Genomic DNA, 17,886 nt, shown 5'->3' with positions numbered 1-17,886 from the left:
CTAACCAAAACAGCAATGGACAAGGCATATTGACATTAGGGAGAGGCATGAGTAGCCGAGTGATCATAGGGGTCCAATGAGTAGCTGGGCGAGCTGGAGACACGGCGATTCAGACAGCTAGCGGGCCGGGGAAAGCAAGCAAGCAGAAGGGCCTCAGAGGGATGTCGCGCCGGAGAAGTCTGTTGTAGCCCCCTTGTGCTGTTACGTCGGCAGACCAGTCATGATGGATCAGCAGAGCTCCGTGTGGTAAACCAGGCCAATTGGCAAAATAGGTATAGTGGCCAAAGAATTTGTCCGATGGGCCTCTTCAGCTAACAGTCCGATTTGCTCTAGACAGCTAGCGGGCCGCGGCTGGCAGGCTAGCATATGGGCATTCGGGGGCAGTCGCAACGGAGGAGCCAGTTGAAAAAAACCCTCGGGCAGATTACGTCGGTAGTCCAGTCGTGATGGATCGGCGGGGCTCCATGTCGGCATTAAAAGGGGTCCAGGCCAATTGGCAAAATAGGTATTGTAGCCCAAGGAGGGGCTGATGGACCTCTTCGGGTAGCCGGGAGATGGGCCTAGCAAAGGCTAGCTCCAGGCTAATTGGTTCTGCTTCGGGGCAGAGAAGTTAGCCATGAGTGGCCCCTCGGATGGCAGTTAGCTAGCTGCGATGATCCAGGTGAAAAGGTTCAGAGCTTGCGGTAGGAATCCGGAGATATGGAGAAAAATAAGTTCGATTTGCTCTGGTTTGAATCGCACTCTGCGGACTGGCAAGAGTTGTCCGGGTTAAAGGTTAGCTGATGACCGCTAGCAGTGGCTAGCTGACTACTAGCTAGTAGCTAGTTAGCTGACTAGCTTCTGTTCGGGGTTCCAGTTCAAAAGTTCAAAAGAAAATAGCAGATCCATACCTCATTGGGTGAGGCGGATTGCAGGAGAGTATTTTGAAGTTGAGGTTGAGAAAAATATAAAAAAATATATGTGAAGAAAAAATATCTAAAAATATATATACACGGGACACGACAAAACGAAGACAAAGACGTCTGACTGCTACGCCATCTTGGAATGAATACTTGGAATGACAATCTTGAAATTACAATGTAATAATGTACTTTAGTGAGAACCAGTGACAAGATATCCACTCTGTATATAATATAAGGCCACTGGCAGTACTGGTGTAGAGAAGGAGGGTTAGGAGAGAAGGTTAGATGAATAGAGAGGAGAGGAGAGGAGAGGAGAGGAGAGGAGAGGAGAGGAGAGGAGAGGAGAGGAGAGGAGAGGAGAGGAGAGGAGAGGAGAGGAGAGGAGAGGAGAGGAGAGGAGAGGAGAGGAGAGGGGAGGGGAGGGGAGGGGAGGGATAGGAGAGGAGAGGAGAGGAGAGGAGAGGAGAGGAGAGGAGAGGAGAGGAGAGGAGAGGAGAGGAGAGGGGAGGGGAGGGGAGGGGAGGGGAGGGGAGGGGATAGGAGAGGAGAGGAGAGGAGAGGAGAGGAGACGGGAGGAGAGGAGACGGGAGGATGAGACTGGAGGAGAAGAGACGAGAGGACAGGAGAGGAGAGGTGAGGAGACAGGAGGGGAGGAGACGGGAGGGGAGGGGAGAGGATAGGAGAGAAGGGGAGAGAGAGAATTTAAGAGAGAGAGACAGCTAGAGCCGGAGCCCGCGGCTTATGCACATCCTCCATCCTCATCCACAATACCCTAACAAAACCCAAGCCTACCCCGTCCACAATACCCTAGCAAAACCCAAGCCTACCCTGTCCACAATACCCTAGCAAAACCCAAGCCTACCCTGTCCACAATACCCTAACAAAACCCAAGCCTACCCTGTCCACAATACCCTAACAAAACCCAAGCCTACCCCATCCACAATTCCCAAGTCTACCCCATCCACAAAACCCAAGCCGACCCCGTCCACAATACCCTAACAAAACCCAAGCCTACCCTGTCCACAATACCCTAACAAAACCCAAGCCTACCCCGTCCACAATACCCTAGCAAAACCCATGCCTACCCTGTCCACAATACCCTAACAAAACCCAAGCCTACCCCGTCCACAATACCCTAGTAAAACCCAGGCCTACCCCGTCCACAATACCTTAGCAAAACCCAAGCCTACCCTGTCCACAATACCCTAGTAAAACCCAGGCCTACCCCGTCCACAATACCCTAGCAAAACCCAAGCCTACCCCGTCCACAATACCCTAGCAAAACCCAAGCCTACCCCGTCCACAATACCCTAGCAAAACCCAAGCCTACCCCGTCCACAATACCCTAGCAAAACCCAAGCCTACCCCGTCCACAATACCCTAACAAAACCCAAGCCTACCCCGTCCACAATACCCTAGCAAAACCCAAGCCTACCCCGTCCACAATACCCTAGCAAAACCCAAGCCTACCCCGTCCACAATACCCTAACAAAACCCAAGCCTACCCTGTCCACAATACCCTAACAAAACCCAAGCCTACCCCGTCCACAATACCCTAGCAAAACCCAAGCCTACCCCGTCCACAATACCCTAACAAAACCAAGCCTACCCCGTCCACAATACCCTAGCAAAAGCCAAGCCTACTCTATGGTAGTAGCTCCCACCGATGCCCCTAGTGGAGGGATTCGAAGGCATCTCTCGACGTCCTGTGTACTGGATCACATAAACGTCCCCATTCGTCAACTATAATGGATTCATACTTATGCAAATCAGGTAAGTACAGTAGTGTCAATGCAAATCCATCAAGCCTACCATAAATCAGTTTGTGTCATTATTCAAGCACTAGCATACATGTTTATAATAACCATAAAATTCTCCACGTTAGCCATGACTTAACCAGTCTGTCTAGCTACCTCTAACTGAAAGGTAGGGCTCCTGAGTAACGCAGTGGTCTAAGGCACTGTATCTTAGTACAATAGGTGTCACTATAGTCCCTATAGTTTGATTCCAGGCTGTATCACATCCGGACGTGATTGAGAGTCCCATAGGGCAGCATACTATTGGCCAAGAGTCGTCTGAGTTTGGCCCGGGGTAGGACGTCCCTGTAAAATAAGAATTTGTTCATAACTGACTTGCCAAGTTAAATAAAGGTTACTTTAAAACAAATATATATTACTGTAAGACCACCAGCAATGACGCACACAGAAACAGCAGGCTAATGGGTCCATTATCCGTGTTTACAGAACCAGATAAACAGGCCACTAACCATACAAGACAAGCAGGTAAATGGGAAAGTCTAAACTACAGCTGACCACCATGATTCCCAGCTCCAGATAGTGTCCAGGAGACAGAGGATGAGTCCCAAATGGCAAGCTATTCCCTGTAGAGCCCTACGGGCCATGATCAAAACAGTAGTGCACTAACAATAGGAATAGGATGCCATTTGGAATGCACCCTGAGAGACAGATTACATTACATGAACAGAACTAGATGTGTGTCCGTATGGCTGTAAAGGGTTGAGACTGGTGGTACACAAATTAAACTGCTAGCTTGATTTGCTGCCGACATCAGTTATGTGACTTGACAGGGGAGTCTTCTTCTAGGAAAGTATGTGGTTCACAACAAGGGCTGTGTATTCAGTATGTGGTTCACAACAAGGGCTGTGTATTCAGTATGTGGTTCACAACAAGGGCTGTGTATTCAGTATGTGGTTCACAACAAGGGCTGTGTATTCAGTATGTGGTTCACAACAAGGGCTGTGTATTCCGTCACTTGCTGGCAGATGTTGGCAACAGTTTTGAGCAAACCTTTCATCTCTGGGTATTTATGGTGCATTCAAACGCTGCACATGTTGGTATCCCAGGATACATCTTGGTTTCCAAGTACATGCTGGTGTTCCAGTACATATTGGTGTTCCAGTGTATATTGGTGTTCCAGTGTATATTGGTGTTCCAGTACATATTGGTGTTCCAGTGTATGTTGGTGTTCCAGTGTATATTGGTGTTCCAGTGTATATTGGTGTTCCAGTGTATATTGGTGTTCCATTACATCTTGGTGTTCCAGTGTATATTGGTGTTCCAGTACATGTTGGTGTTCCAGTACATGTTGGTATCCCAGGATACATCTTGGTTTCCAAGTACATATTGGTATCCCAGGATACATCTTGGTTTCCAAGTACATGCTGGTGTTCCAGTACATGTTGGTGTTCCAGTACATGCTGGTGTTCCAGTACATATTGGTGTTCCAGTACATGCTGGTGTTCCAGTACATGTTGGTGTTCCAGTACATGTTGGTGTTCCAGGACATGCTGGTGTTCCAGTGCATCTTGGTGTTCCAGTGTATATTGGTGTTCCAGGACATGCTGGTGTTCCAGTGCATCTTGGTGTTCCAGTGTATATTGGTGTTCCAGTGTATATTGGTGTTCCAGTACATATTGGTGTTCCAGTGTATATTGGTGTTCCAGTACATATTGGTGTTCCAGTGTATATTGGTGTTCCAGTACATGTTGGTGTTCCAGTACATGTTGGTGTTCCAGTACTTGTTGGTGTTCCAGTGTATATTGGTGTTCCAGTGTATATTGGTGTTCCAGTGTATATTGGTGTTCCAGTGTATATTGGTGTTCCAGTGTATATTGGTGTTCCAGTGTATGTTGGTGTTCCAGTGTATATTGGTGTTCCAGTGTATATTGGTGTTCCATTACATATTGGTGTTCCAGTGTATATTGGTGTTCCATTACATGTTGGTGTTCCAGTGCATCTTGGTGTTCCAGTGTATATTGGTGTTCCATTACATATTGGTGTTCCAGTGTATATTGGTGTTCCAGTGTATATTGGTGTTCCATTACATCTTGGTGTTCCAGTGTATATTGGTGTTCCAGTACATGTTGGTGTTCCAGTGCATCTTGGTGTTCCAGTGTATATTGGTGTTCCAGTGTATATTGGTGTTCCATTACATGTTGGTGTTCCAGTGTATATTGGTGTTCCAGTACATGCTGGTGTTCCAGGACGTGTTGGTGTTCCAGGACATACCAGTGTTCCAGTACAACAAACAAACAAGCCCCCCTGCGTTGGTCCTCAGACATGACAATAACACAGCTGACATGTACAGTCTAGACTCTGAAATCCTCATGATTTCTTGCCTCAGTAATTTTGTGATTTAATATATTTGCTATACACATCTAGGCTAGCAGACAGATCCTGGTTTTGCCCGTGTCTCATGTTCTGTGTCTACATCTCAGTATTAGCATCCATTCGCCCTATCCAATTAAATCTTATTCATTTTAATCTAAGATGGTGAAACGTATCCCAGATCCTACTCTGAGACTTTATGAAAATGGGTTAATATCCACATGAGTTGAACCTATTTCAAGGACATGATACTGTACATACAGTATATGCAGTATATATACAAAAGTATGTGGAAAACCCTTCAAATTAGAGGATTCAGCTATTTCAGCCACAGTACACAATCGAGCCCACAGCCGTGCAATCTCCATAGACAAACATTTACAGTAGAATGGCCCGTACTGAAGAGCTCAGTGTTAAAGCTGCCCCCGGATAACTGTAAGTGCTGTTATTGTGAAGTGGAAAAGTCTAGGAGCAACAACGGCTCAGCCGCAAAGTGGTATGCCACACAACCTCACAAAACAGGACCGCCGAGTGCTCATCTGTCCTCGGTTGCAACACTCAATAGCGAGTTTCCAAACTGCCTCTGGATGCAACGTCAGCACAATAACTGTTTGTCGGGAGCTTCATGAAATGGGTTTCCATGGCCGAGCAGCCGCACACAAGCCTAAGATCATCATGCACAAAGCCAAGTGTCGGCTGGAGTGGTGTAAAGCTCACCTCCATTGGACTCTGGAGCAGTGGAAACATGTTCTCTGGAGTGGTGAATCACACTTCACCATCTGGCAGTCCGTTGGATGAAATTGGGTTTGGCAGATGTCAGGAGAACGCTACCGGCCCGAATGCATTGTGCCAACTGTAAAGTTAGGTGGAGGAGTAATAATGGTCTGGGGCTGTTTTTCATGGTTTGAGCTGGGCCCCATATTTCCAGTGAAGGGACATCTTAACGCTACAGCATACAATGCCATTCTAGACGATTCTGCACTTTCAACTTTGTGGCAACAGTTTGGGGAAGGCCCTTTCCTGTTTCAGCATGACAATGCCCACGTGCACAAAGCACAGATCTCTGACCTCAACCCCATCGAACACCTTTGAGATGAATTGGAACACCGACTGCAAGCCAGGCCTAATCACCCAAAATCAGTACCCAACCTTACTAATACTCTTGTGACTGAATGGAAGCAAGTCCCCGCAGCAATGTTCCAACATCTAGTGGAAAGCCTTCCTAGAACAGTGGAGGCTGTTATAGCAGCAAAGGGGCCAACTCCATATTAAACCAACTCCATATTAAAGCCCACGATTTTGGAATGAGATGTTCGACGAGCAGGTGTCCATATACTTTTGGTCATGTAGAGTATATCGATGAGAGAAACAGCCAAGCACCAGCACCAGGGAAGAAGGGATCACACTCTCTGGGTAGAAGGGATCACTCTCTCTGGGTAGAAGGGATCACTCTCTCTGGGTATAAGGGATCATCTCTTTGGGTATAAGGGATCACTCTCTTTGGGTAGAAGGGGGTCACTCTCTCTGGGTAGAAGGAATCACTCTCTCTGGGTAGAAGGGATCCGCTTTGGGTAGAAGGGATCAGTCTCTCTGGGTAGAAGGGGGTCACTCTCTCTGGGTAGAAGGAATCTCTCTCTCTGGGTAGAAGGGATCCTCTTTGGGTAGAAGGGATCACTCTCTCTGGGTAGAATGGATCACACTCTGGGTAGAAGGGATCACTCTCTCTGGGTATAAGGGGATCACTCTCTCTGGGTAGAAGGGATCACTCTCTCTGGGTAGAAGGGATCACTCTCTCTGGGTATAAGGGGATCACTCTCTCTGGGTAGAAGGGATCACTCTCTCTGGGTAGAAGGGGATCACTCTCTCTGGGTAGAAGGGATCACTCTCTCTGGGTAGAAGGGATCACTCTCTCTGGGTAGAAGGGATCCTCTTTGGGTAGAAGGGATCACTCTCTCTGGGTAGAAGGAATCTCTCTCTCTGGGTAGAAGGGGATCACTCTCTCTGGGTAGAAGGGATCACTCTCTCTGGGTAGAAGGGATCACTCTCTCTGGGTAGAAGGGATCACTCTCTCTGGGTAGAAGGGGATCACTCTCTCTGGGATCACATACTTGTGTAATTCAGATCAGAGTGATATTAAAAGTTCAACCAAAATGATTGTAGTCCTTTTGCTTGAGTCAATCAAACCCCTTAACAGAAAGATGTGACCAACATTATCATTATCCACTCCTTGAGGAAGGCAGAAGGCTGGTTCCCAAGGCTACATACAGTACAATTATCCACTCCTTGAGGAAGGCAGAAGGCTGGTTCCCAAGGCTACATACAGTACAATTATCCACTCCTTGAGGAAGACAGAAGGCTGGTTCCCAAGGCTACATACAGTACAATTATCCACTCCTTGAGGAAGACAGAAGGCTGGTTCACAAGGCTACATACAGTACAATTATCCACTCCTTGAGGAAGGCAGAAGGCTGGTTCCCAAGGCTACATACAGTACAATTATCCACTCCTTGAGGAAGGCAGAAGGCTGGTTCCCAAGGCTACATACAGTACAATTATCCACTCCTTGAGGAAGGCAGAAGGCTGGTTCCCAAGGCTACATACAGTACAATTATCCACTCCTTGAGGAAGGCAGAAGGCTGGTTCCCAAGGCTACATACAGTACAATTATCCACTCCTTGAGGAAGGCAGAAGGCTGGTTCCCAAGGCTACATACAGTACAATTATCCACTCCTTGAGGAAGGCAGAAGGCTGGTTCCCAAGGCTACATACAGTACAATTATCCACTCCTTGAGGAAGGCAGAAGGCTGGTTCACAAGGCTACATACAGTACAATTATCCACTCCTTGAGGAAGGCAGAAGGCTGGTTCCCAAGGCTACATACAGTACAATTATCCACTCCTTGAGGAAGGCAGAAGGCTGGTTCACAAGGCTACAGTAACATTATCCACTCCTTGAGGAAGACAGAAGGCTGGTTCACAAGGCTACAGTAACATTATCCACTCCTTGAGGAAGACAGAAGGCTGGTTCACAAGGCTACAGTAACATTATCCACTCCTTGAGGAAGACATAAGGCTGGTTCACAAGGCTACAGTAACATTATCCACTCCTTGAGGAAGACATAAGGCTGGTTCACAAGGCTACAGTAACATTATCCACTCCTTGAGGAAGACAGAAGGTCCCTTATGATACAACTACAGAACAACTAGTCTTGCTGAGGCAGGTTCATATTGTTTGGAGCCAGGGCATATCCACACAAAACAGTAACCACCACACAAACTTCTGAAGGATTGGAGGTCAACCATCTTCAGGCAATTCTCTCGTACTTTGTGATTATTTAGACTACTATTCGCCCACACCAATGCCCTGTAACCCTCTACAGAGCACGGTACACATCATCTTCCATTGTACGTATTGTCTCAAGCGAATCCAAAGCCAAATAAAGACATGCCAGGCACGCCTCTGTATTGCTTTACAAAAATAAAGTATTATTTTCCATGGAGGTTTAAAAAAAAGAAAAAAAAAAAAAAGTTAAATCTAACCACCCAATAGTGAAACCTGGTATGGAGAAACCGTCTGGTGAATATAAAGGAACATCCAGTAGTACACTGGTGTATTGACGGCTGAAACATTGGTTTATGATCAATTACAAGTTTGAAAGCATGAAGTTTAAAAAGTCTTGCTGGAGTTTCACATCTATTCAGTTTCCATGGATGTTTAAAAAAGTCAGTTGTGCTGTCCTCCCTGCCAGAAAAAGTTGCAGATTTGAAATCCTTCTCTAATCTATTCTTCAGTCCGCTGCATGAATAATCAATGTACTGTAGATATTTCCTCCTTCCACGGCCCATTGGAAACGGCTGAGCCTAATTAGTCAGCTGATGTTTGGGGAGAAATTTGGGCGGGTTAAACCCCCCCCCCCCCCCCCCCAAAAACAAAGAAACACATACACACACACAAACACACTCAACCCCTAGGACCAATAGAGTAGAGGATTATGGGAGTGGAGCGCCGTCAGTAGATAACCCAGAACGATACAGAACAAAACCCTAAAACCAGGAAGAGAAAGCCCTTTTGGTGAATAAGATGCTCATTAAACTGTTGTGTAACAGTTCTGTGTCCCAAATGGCACCCTATTCCGTACATATATATATATAGAGAGAGAGAGAGAGAGAGAGGAGAGAGAGAGAGAGAGAGAGAGAGAGAGAGAGGAGAGAGAGAGAGAGAGAGAGAGAGGAGAGAGAGGAGAGAGAGAGAGAGAGAGAGAGAGAGAGAGAGAGAGAGAGAGAGAGAGAGAGAGAGAGAGAGAGAGAGAGAGAGAGAGAGAGAGAGAGAGAGACAGAGAGGAGAGAGAGGAGAGAGAGGAGAGGAGAGAGAGAGAGAGAGAGAGAGAGAGAGAGAGAGAGAGAGAGAGAGAGAGAGAGAGAGAGAGAGAGAGAGAGAGAGAGAGAGAGGAGAGAGAGAGAGAGAGAGAGAGAGAGAGAGAGAGAGAGAGAGAGAGAGAGAGAGAGAGGAGAGAGAGGAGAGAGAGGAGAGAGAGGAGAGAGAGGAGAGAGAGAGAGAGAGAGAGAGAGAGAGAGAGAGAGAGAGAGAGAGAGAGACAGAGAGGAGAGAGGAGAGAGAGAGAGAGAGAGAGAGAGAGAGAGAGAGAGAGAGAGAGAGAGAGAGAGAGAGAGAGGAGAGAGAGAGAGAGAGAGAGAGAGAGACAGAGAGGAGAGAGAGGAGAGAGAGGAGAGAGAGAGAGAGAGAGAGAGAGAGAGAGAGAGAGAGAGAGAGAGAGAGAGAGAGAGAGAGAGAGGAGAGAGAGGAGAGAGAGAGAGAGAGAGAGAGAGAGAGAGAGAGAGAGAGAGAGAGAGAGAGAGAGAGAGAGAGAGAGAGAGAGAGAGGGCCCTGGGTGAAAGTAGTGCACTGTAGGGTGCCATTTGGTAGCTGTATCATACTCATCCTGTAATTAATAAAGGGAGATAACAGAGGATGTTAGTGCAGATGAAATTAACAGTTTTTTTACACTGGCTTTACTAGACCTGCTAACTGTGATTTTATTGGCAGGTGTGAACCAGTAAGTGATTATGTTAAAGCGTATACCTCTGTATAACTGCACCGCAGAGCAAACTGTAGGCAACAAAATGACACATTAATCAAATAATGTTTTTGTTCTTAAGAACAAATTAGCATTTGTTCTTAGCTGACTTGCCAAGTTAAATTAAGGTTAAAAAATATATATACCGTATATATCTAAAAAATAGCAGGTTGTCCATCTCAATGTCTTGTTAGCTTATAAACTAGAATATTGCTGCTGCCTAAAGTTCCTCTCATGGAAATCTAGCAGAGTAAGTTCGTTCCCTGTCTTCCTGACCCGGGGCTTGACCTCGGGACCCTGTGTACACAACACTCCATCACTCTAAGTCACCAATACTATCTGACAGGGCAAGACTAAAGCCAACTGTCAGACCGTGAGGCATCTCAGGGAGGGTGTCATCACGGGCCAGATGGCTGCTAGGGCTTCAACAGCCTCCCAACTCTGTTTCATCTGGTAAATACAGAAGAAAATCTTATAGGCTCTTACTTTGTCAACCAGATATTGTTGTATTGTCTATTTGATTACCATTGATATGGGAATCTCTAAAAACTAAAACGATCGCTGTCCAAAAACAGTCGATTAGCTGTCTTTGCTAATGAACAAAAAAGGTCAGTGTGAAGATCAATGTCTTCCTAATGCTAGAGTGAAATTGTTTAGTTGACATTATAGTACAGTAGGTCTATATGTTTAACCATTCTAGCATACATGGTTTACATACAATGTTTACCACACCAAACTCCGGGGACATATCTTCCAAATAAACTGAGTTGTTTCTAACTTGTAGCCCACAGTGGTTACCATATGATGTCATTCCACTTGAGGATCATTTAAATTACTTGATCATTTAATCACATCAGAAGTGAATCCACTTGACACCCTTACAATATGCACATTAGAGGACATTAGAGAACATTAGAGAACATAAGAGAACATAAGAGAACATTAGAGAACATTAGAGAACATTATAGAACATTAGAGAACATTCAAGAACATTGGAGAACATTGGAGAACATTTGAGAACATTAGAGAACATTGGAGCACATTAGAGAACATTGGAGAACATTAGAGAACATTAGAGAACATAAGAGAACATAAGAAAACATTGGAGCACATTAGAGAACATTAGAGAACATTAGAGAACATTATAGAACATTATAGAACATTCCCCAGATAGATCACTTTAAGACTGACCTGATTCTCTGGACAGCTGATGGAAGGTATCCACTCCCTTCTCTCCATAGGATCCTTCTGATGCTACGGTAGATATGTAGTTCCAGCCCATGGCCTTGACTATGTCCACCATGGCCTGGGCTTGAAAAGAGTCCGGGGGCACCACACGAGAGAAGAAGTCATACCGTCGGTCATCGCTCAGCTCCGGGGCCGTGGAGGCATAGCTGATCTGAGGAATCTGAGGAGAGAGGGAAGAAGGGTTAAGATGGAGAGGACATCATAATGTCAATCATGGCTGTTTTCTCGGGTTGGGGAATGTAAAGTGGACATAGTAGTACTCGGATGTGTAACAGCTTGCTCCACAAGGTGGAATACGATATGCTGGACAGATGGCAGTCAGCGATAGGACTGCACTTGTCACACAGTACCAGTCAAAAGTTTGGACACACCTATTCATTCAAGGGCTTTTCTTTATTTTTACTATTTTCTACATTGTAGAATAATATTGAAGACATCGTAACCAAAAAAGTGGTAAACAAATCAAAATATATTTTATATTTTTGATTCTTCAAAGTAGCATTGATGACAGCTTTGCACACTATTGGCATTATCTCAACCAGCTTCACCTGGAATGCTTTCCCAACAGTCTTGGAGGAGTTCCCACATATGCTGAGCACCTGTTGTTTGCTTTTTTAAATGTCACTCCGCGGTCCAACTCATCCCAAACCGTCTGAATTGGGATGAGGTCGGGTGATTGTGGAGGCCATCATCTGATGCAAAACTCCATCACTTTCCCTCTTGGTCAAATAGCCCTTACACAGCCTGTAGGTGTGTTGGGTCATTGTCCTGTTGAAAAACAAATGATAGTCCCACTAAGCGTAAATCAGATGGGATGGCGTATCGCTGCAGAATTCTGTGGTAGCCATGTTGGTTAAGTGTGCCTTGAATTATAAATACATCACTGACAGTGTCACCAGCAATGTACCCCCACACCATCACACCAACTTCTCCATGCTTCATGGTGGGAACCACACATGCGGAGATCATCCGTTCACCTACTCTGCGTCTCACAAAGACACGGAACCAAAAATCCCAGATTTTCACCATTCTAATGTCCATTGCTCGTGTTTCTTGGCCCAATCAAGTCTGTTATGTTTATTGGTGTTCTTTAGTAGTGGTTTCTTTGCAGCAATTCCACCATGAAGGCCTGATTCACGCAGTCTCCTCTGAACAGTTCATTTTGAGATGTGTCTGTTACTTGAACTCTGTGAAGCATTTATTTGGGCAAAAATGTCTGAGGCCGGTAACTCTAATGAGCTTATCCTCTGCAGCAGAGGTAACTCTGGGTATTCCTTTCCTGTGGCAGTCCTCAAGAGCCAGTTTCATTTTAGTGCTTGATGGTTTTTGCAACTGCACTTGAAGAAACTTTCAAAGTTCTTGAAATTGTCTGGATTGACTGACCTTCATGTCTTAAAATAATGGACTGTCGTTTCTCTTTGCTTATTTGAGCTGTTCTTGCCATAATATGGACTTGGTCTTTTATCAATTAAGGTCTATCTTCTGTATATAAACCCTACGTTGTCACAACACAACTAATTGGCTCAAACACATTAAGAAGGAAAGAAATTCCACTATTTAACTTTTAAAAAGGCACACCTGTTCATTGGAATGCATTCCAGTTGACTACGTCATGAAGCTGGTTGAGAGAATGCCAACAGTGTCCAAAGCTGTCATCAAGGCAAAGGGTGGCTACTTTGAATACATTATTCCATATGTGTTTTTTCATAGTTTTGATGTCTTCACTATTATTCTACAATGTAAAAAATAGTCAAAATATAGAAATGCCCCTGAATGAGTAGGTGTTCTAAGATATTTGAATGGTACTGTACATTATCCATCGTCTTATATTTTTTTATAAAAAAAGAATAACTGTATTTTCAATCATCTGATGAATAGGCCAATCCCACTATTGATCACTATAGCATGCATAGTTCTCTGCATTTACATGCGTGAGTCCAATGCTCTGCAGACCTGACTAACCAGTGAGTTTAATCCTTACCTACAGTATGTGACATTGTATTTTTTGTTTAGACAGCCCTGTGTGTCTGGGCTCTGAGAAACCAGTCAAATACCACTCAATGATATGTAGTCGGCATAACATCTAACAAGCACATCTACAGTCCTCTGCATGTCCTTGTTTGCATGAGATTTTACTCTGTATGTTATTATATTAGACAGCCCTGGCTGCATGACTTGGGCTCTAAAGCCGTGTTCACACTGCAGGCCTTAATGCTCAAATCATTTGTGTTTTTTCAAAATCCATTTTGCAATATAACTGACTGTCCAAACAGCCAGTTCCAAGCGACCAAGTTATTTGTGTGTGATCAGACTGCAGTCATATGCTTACATGGCTATGCTAGTTGTCATAGTAATGACGGGTGTGTGCGCAGTAGTGAAGGCTGATTTGTAGTTGCGCTCGTGCTTTCTATCACTCAGAAGTTAGATAGCAACCTAAGGTGAAAACAATGCCTGCCATGGACATTTCCCAGTTCCTTTTAATGTTTAAAATCATGATGTAAGAACACTTTTAACTCATCAAAGGATAAGATGCCCCCAACTTTCAAAACAAGTCATTTTTGGCTAGCCACAGCAGTCAACTAGCTGGCCACAGCAGTCAACTAGCTAGCCACAGCAGTCAACTAGCTAGCCAGAGCAGTCAACTAGCTATACACACGAGTTAACTAGCTAGCCACAGCAGTCAACTAGCTAGCCACACTAGTTAACTAGTTAGCCACAGCAGTCAACTAGCTAGGCACACTAGTTAACTAGCTAGCCAGAGCAGTCAACTAGCTAGCCACACTAGTTAACTAGCTAGCCACAGCAGTCAACAAGCTAGCCACACTAGTTAAGTAGCTAGCCACAGCAGTCAACTAGTTAGCCATACTAGTTAACTAGCTAGCCACAGCAGTCAACTAGCTAGCCACACTAATTAACTAGCTAGCCACAGCAGTCAACTAGCTAGCCACACTAGTTAACTAGCTAGCCACAGCAGTCAACTAGCTAGCCACACTAGTTAACTATCTAGCCACAGCAGTCAACTAGCTAGCCACAGCAGTCAACTAGCTAGCCACAGCAGTTAACTAGCTAGCCACAGCAGTAAACTAGCTAGCCACACTAGTTAACTAGCTAGCCACAGCAGTCAACTAGCTAGCCACACTAGTTAACTAGCTAGCCACAGCAGTCAACTAGCTAGCCACACTAGTTAACTAGCTAGCCACAGCAGTCAACTAGCTAGCCACATCAGTCAACTAGCTAGCCACAGCAGTCAACTAGCTAGCCACAGCAGTTAACTAGCTAGCCACAACAGTCAACTAGCTAGCCACACTAGTTAACTAGCTAGCCACAGCAGTCAACTAGCTAGCCACAGCAGTTAATTAGCTAGCCACACTAGTTAACTAGCTAGCCACAGCAGTTAACTAGCTAGCCACAGCAGTCAACTAGCTAGCCACAGCAGTCAACTAGCTAGCCACACTAGTTAACTAGCTAGCCACACTGGTTAACTAGGTAGCCACAGCAGTCAACTAGCTAGCCACACTAGTTAACTAGGTAGCCACAGCAGTCAACTAGCTAGCCACACTAGTTAACTAGCTAGCCACACTAGTTAACTAGCTAGCCACAGCAGTCAACTAGCTAGCCACAGCAGTCAACTAGCTAGCCACACTAGTTAACTAGCTAGCCACACTGGTTAACTAGGTAGCCACAGCAGTCAACTAGCTAGCCACACTAGTTAACTAGGTAGCCACAGCAGTCAACTAGCTAGCCACACTAGTTAACTAGCTAGCCACATTAGTTAACTAGCTAGCCACAGCAGTCAACTAGCTAGCCACAGCAGTCAACTAACTAGCCACACTAGTTAACTAGCTAGCCACAGCAGTCAAATAGCTAGCCACAGCAGTCAACTAGCTAGCCACAGCAGTTAACTAGCTAGCCATACTATTTAACTAGCTAGCCACAGCAGTCAACTAGCTAGCCACAGCAGTTAACTAGCTAGCCACACTAGTTAACTAGCTAGCCACAGCAGTCAACTAGCTAGCTACACCAGTTAACTAGCTAGCCACACCAGTCAACTAGCTAGCCACACTGGTTAACTAGGTAGCCACAGCAGTCAACTAGCTAGCCATACTAGTTAACTAGCTAGCCACAGCAGTCAACTAGCTAGCCACAGCAGTCGACTAGCTAGCCACACTAGTTAACTAGCTAGCCACAGCAGTCAACTAGCTAGCCACAGCAGTCAACTAACTAGCCACACTAGTTAACTAGCTAGCCACAGCAGTCAACTATCTAGCCACTGCAGTCAACTAGCTAGCCACAGCAGTCAACTAGCTAGCCACAGCAGTTAACTAGCTAGCCACACTAGTTAACTAGCTAGCCACAGCAGTCAACTAGCTAGCCACAGCAGTTAATTAGCTAGCCACACTAGTTAACTAGCTAGCCACAGCAGTTAACTAGCTAGCCACAGCAGTCAACTAGCTAGCCACACTAGTTAACTTGCTAGCCACAGCAGTCAACTAGCTAGCCACAGCAGTTAATTAGCTAGCCACACTAGTTAACTAGCTAGCCACAGCAGTTAACTAGCTAGCCACAGCAGTCAACTAGCTAGCCACACTAGTTAACTTGCTAGCCAGAGCAGTCAACTAGCTTGCCACAGCAGTCAACTAGCTAGCCACACTAGTTAACTAGCTAGCCAGAGCAGTTAACTAGTTAGCCAGAGCAGTCAACTAGCTTGCCACATCATTAAACTAGCTAGCCACAGCAGTCAACTAGCTAGCCACAGCAGTCAACTAGCTAGCCACAGCAGTCAACTAGCTAACTAGGTAGCTGTTTAGCTTTTTAGCACATTCACTCATTTGTTTTGTAAACAATTAACAAGCTAGTTAGCTCCCAGATGTTCTTGTCAAACTGTCAACAGAGTAGCTAGCAAGCAACAAGATATGCCGAATAAAAGTCTAAAAACCACACGAGGTTTTACACAAGTCACATGGCCTGGAAACAGATTTATATCTCACTTCAAACCACATACGAAGTTGGATTTGAGTCACTTCAAACTGCCAATGTGAACACGTCTTTAAAAACCAAAGTTCAATCATGAACCAATTCTGGCAGAGATTTCCAAACAAGCTTGACAGAAATACTGAAAGTTAGATTTTTTATGGCCGAGGATAATTGGAAGTTTTGACATCTCCTTGCCTTCAGCAAAACTTCACTGCTCAACGTTATTAATATTGAGTAAATGCTATATCATGATCATTTTGCATATTTCAAACTGTTTTTCCACAATGAATAATTACAGTTTATGAAGTTCAGAGTTATCAGTAAAATAAGATACAATATGCCTTGCACTGCGCAAAATTGGCCCAGCGACATTCTTGGCTGATCCTGCTCTATTGACTCCTTGTGCCATACTATCGTGAATACGCCTGTTCAGGGTCGGGCCTGGTTAGTACTGGGAAGGGAGACCGCCTGAGATTACCAGGTGCCCGTAAGCAAATTTTTTTAAAGTACGATATCCCTCAAACTTCTAAATTAGTTTGACACACCTTGCTCTTCATTGAAATTCCATTCCATCAGAGAGTGGTCTGGGATTACTTTCACATTATGTCCATTTGGGTCTGGTCCCTTGGCCTTGTTAATTCTCTCTCAGGAGAGACCTCCGTTAGCTGTAAATCCAAACAACATGCTGTTTCTTCAATTAGCCCTTTGATCTCTCTTAATTTAATGGGAGGAGAGTAGAAGCATTCATGTGTAAATACTGCCCATTATTAGAGGAGCGGATAAGAAGAATGGATGTGGAGAGTGTAGAAATAAAACGATTTGAAGAACAGAAGTAAAACATTCAGTCATAAAACATAAAACGATTCAGTCCAACATCGTATGACAGCTGAACACGACCAGACAGGAATGGCCATTGGTATTACACTATAGTATTAAATCATGGCTATGGGTGATAGACTATAGTAGTAAACAATGGCTATGGGTGATATACTATAGTAGTAAACAATGGCTATGGGTAATATACTATAGTAGTAAACAATGGCCATGGGTAATATACTATAGTAGTAAACAATGGCTATGGGTGATATACTATAGTAGTAAACAATGGCCATGGGTGATATACTATAGTAGTAAACAATGGCTATGGGTGATATACTATAGTAGTAAACAATGGCTATGGGTGATATACTATAGTAGTAAACAATGGCTATGGGTAATATACTATAGTAGTAAACAATGGCTATGGGTAATATACTATAGTAGTAAACAATGGCTATGGGTAATATACTATAGTAGTAAACACTGGCTATGGGTGATATACTATAGTAGTAAACACTGGCTATGGGTAATATACTATAGTAGTAAACAATGGCTATGGGTAATATACTATAGTAGTAAACACTGGCTATGGGTGATAGACTATAGTAGTAAACAATGGCTATGGGTGATATACTATAGTAGTAAACAATGGCTATGGGTGATATACTATAGTAGTAAACAATGGCTATGGGTAATATACTATAGTAGTAAACACTGGCCATGGGTGATAGACTATAGTAGT

General features: G+C 44.6%; 1 protein-coding gene across 1 annotated transcript in view; it reads right to left on the bottom strand.

Annotated features, from left to right (window-relative positions):
- LOC120020184 (metabotropic glutamate receptor 7-like) overlaps positions 1-17,886 on the bottom strand; it is a 460,663-nt gene that overhangs the window by 294,217 nt on the left and 148,560 nt on the right. The window contains exon 2 of the mRNA XM_038963679.1: positions 11,295-11,511. Coding sequence (XP_038819607.1) covers positions 11,295-11,511 — 217 coding nt within the window. The remainder of the gene's footprint in view (positions 1-11,294; positions 11,512-17,886) is intronic.

The sequence above is a fragment of the Salvelinus namaycush genome, chromosome 2 (assembly GCF_016432855.1).
Source record: "Salvelinus namaycush isolate Seneca chromosome 2, SaNama_1.0, whole genome shotgun sequence".
NCBI lineage: Eukaryota > Metazoa > Chordata > Actinopteri > Salmoniformes > Salmonidae > Salvelinus > Salvelinus namaycush.
This window is presented reverse-complemented; position numbering and strand designations above follow the sequence as displayed.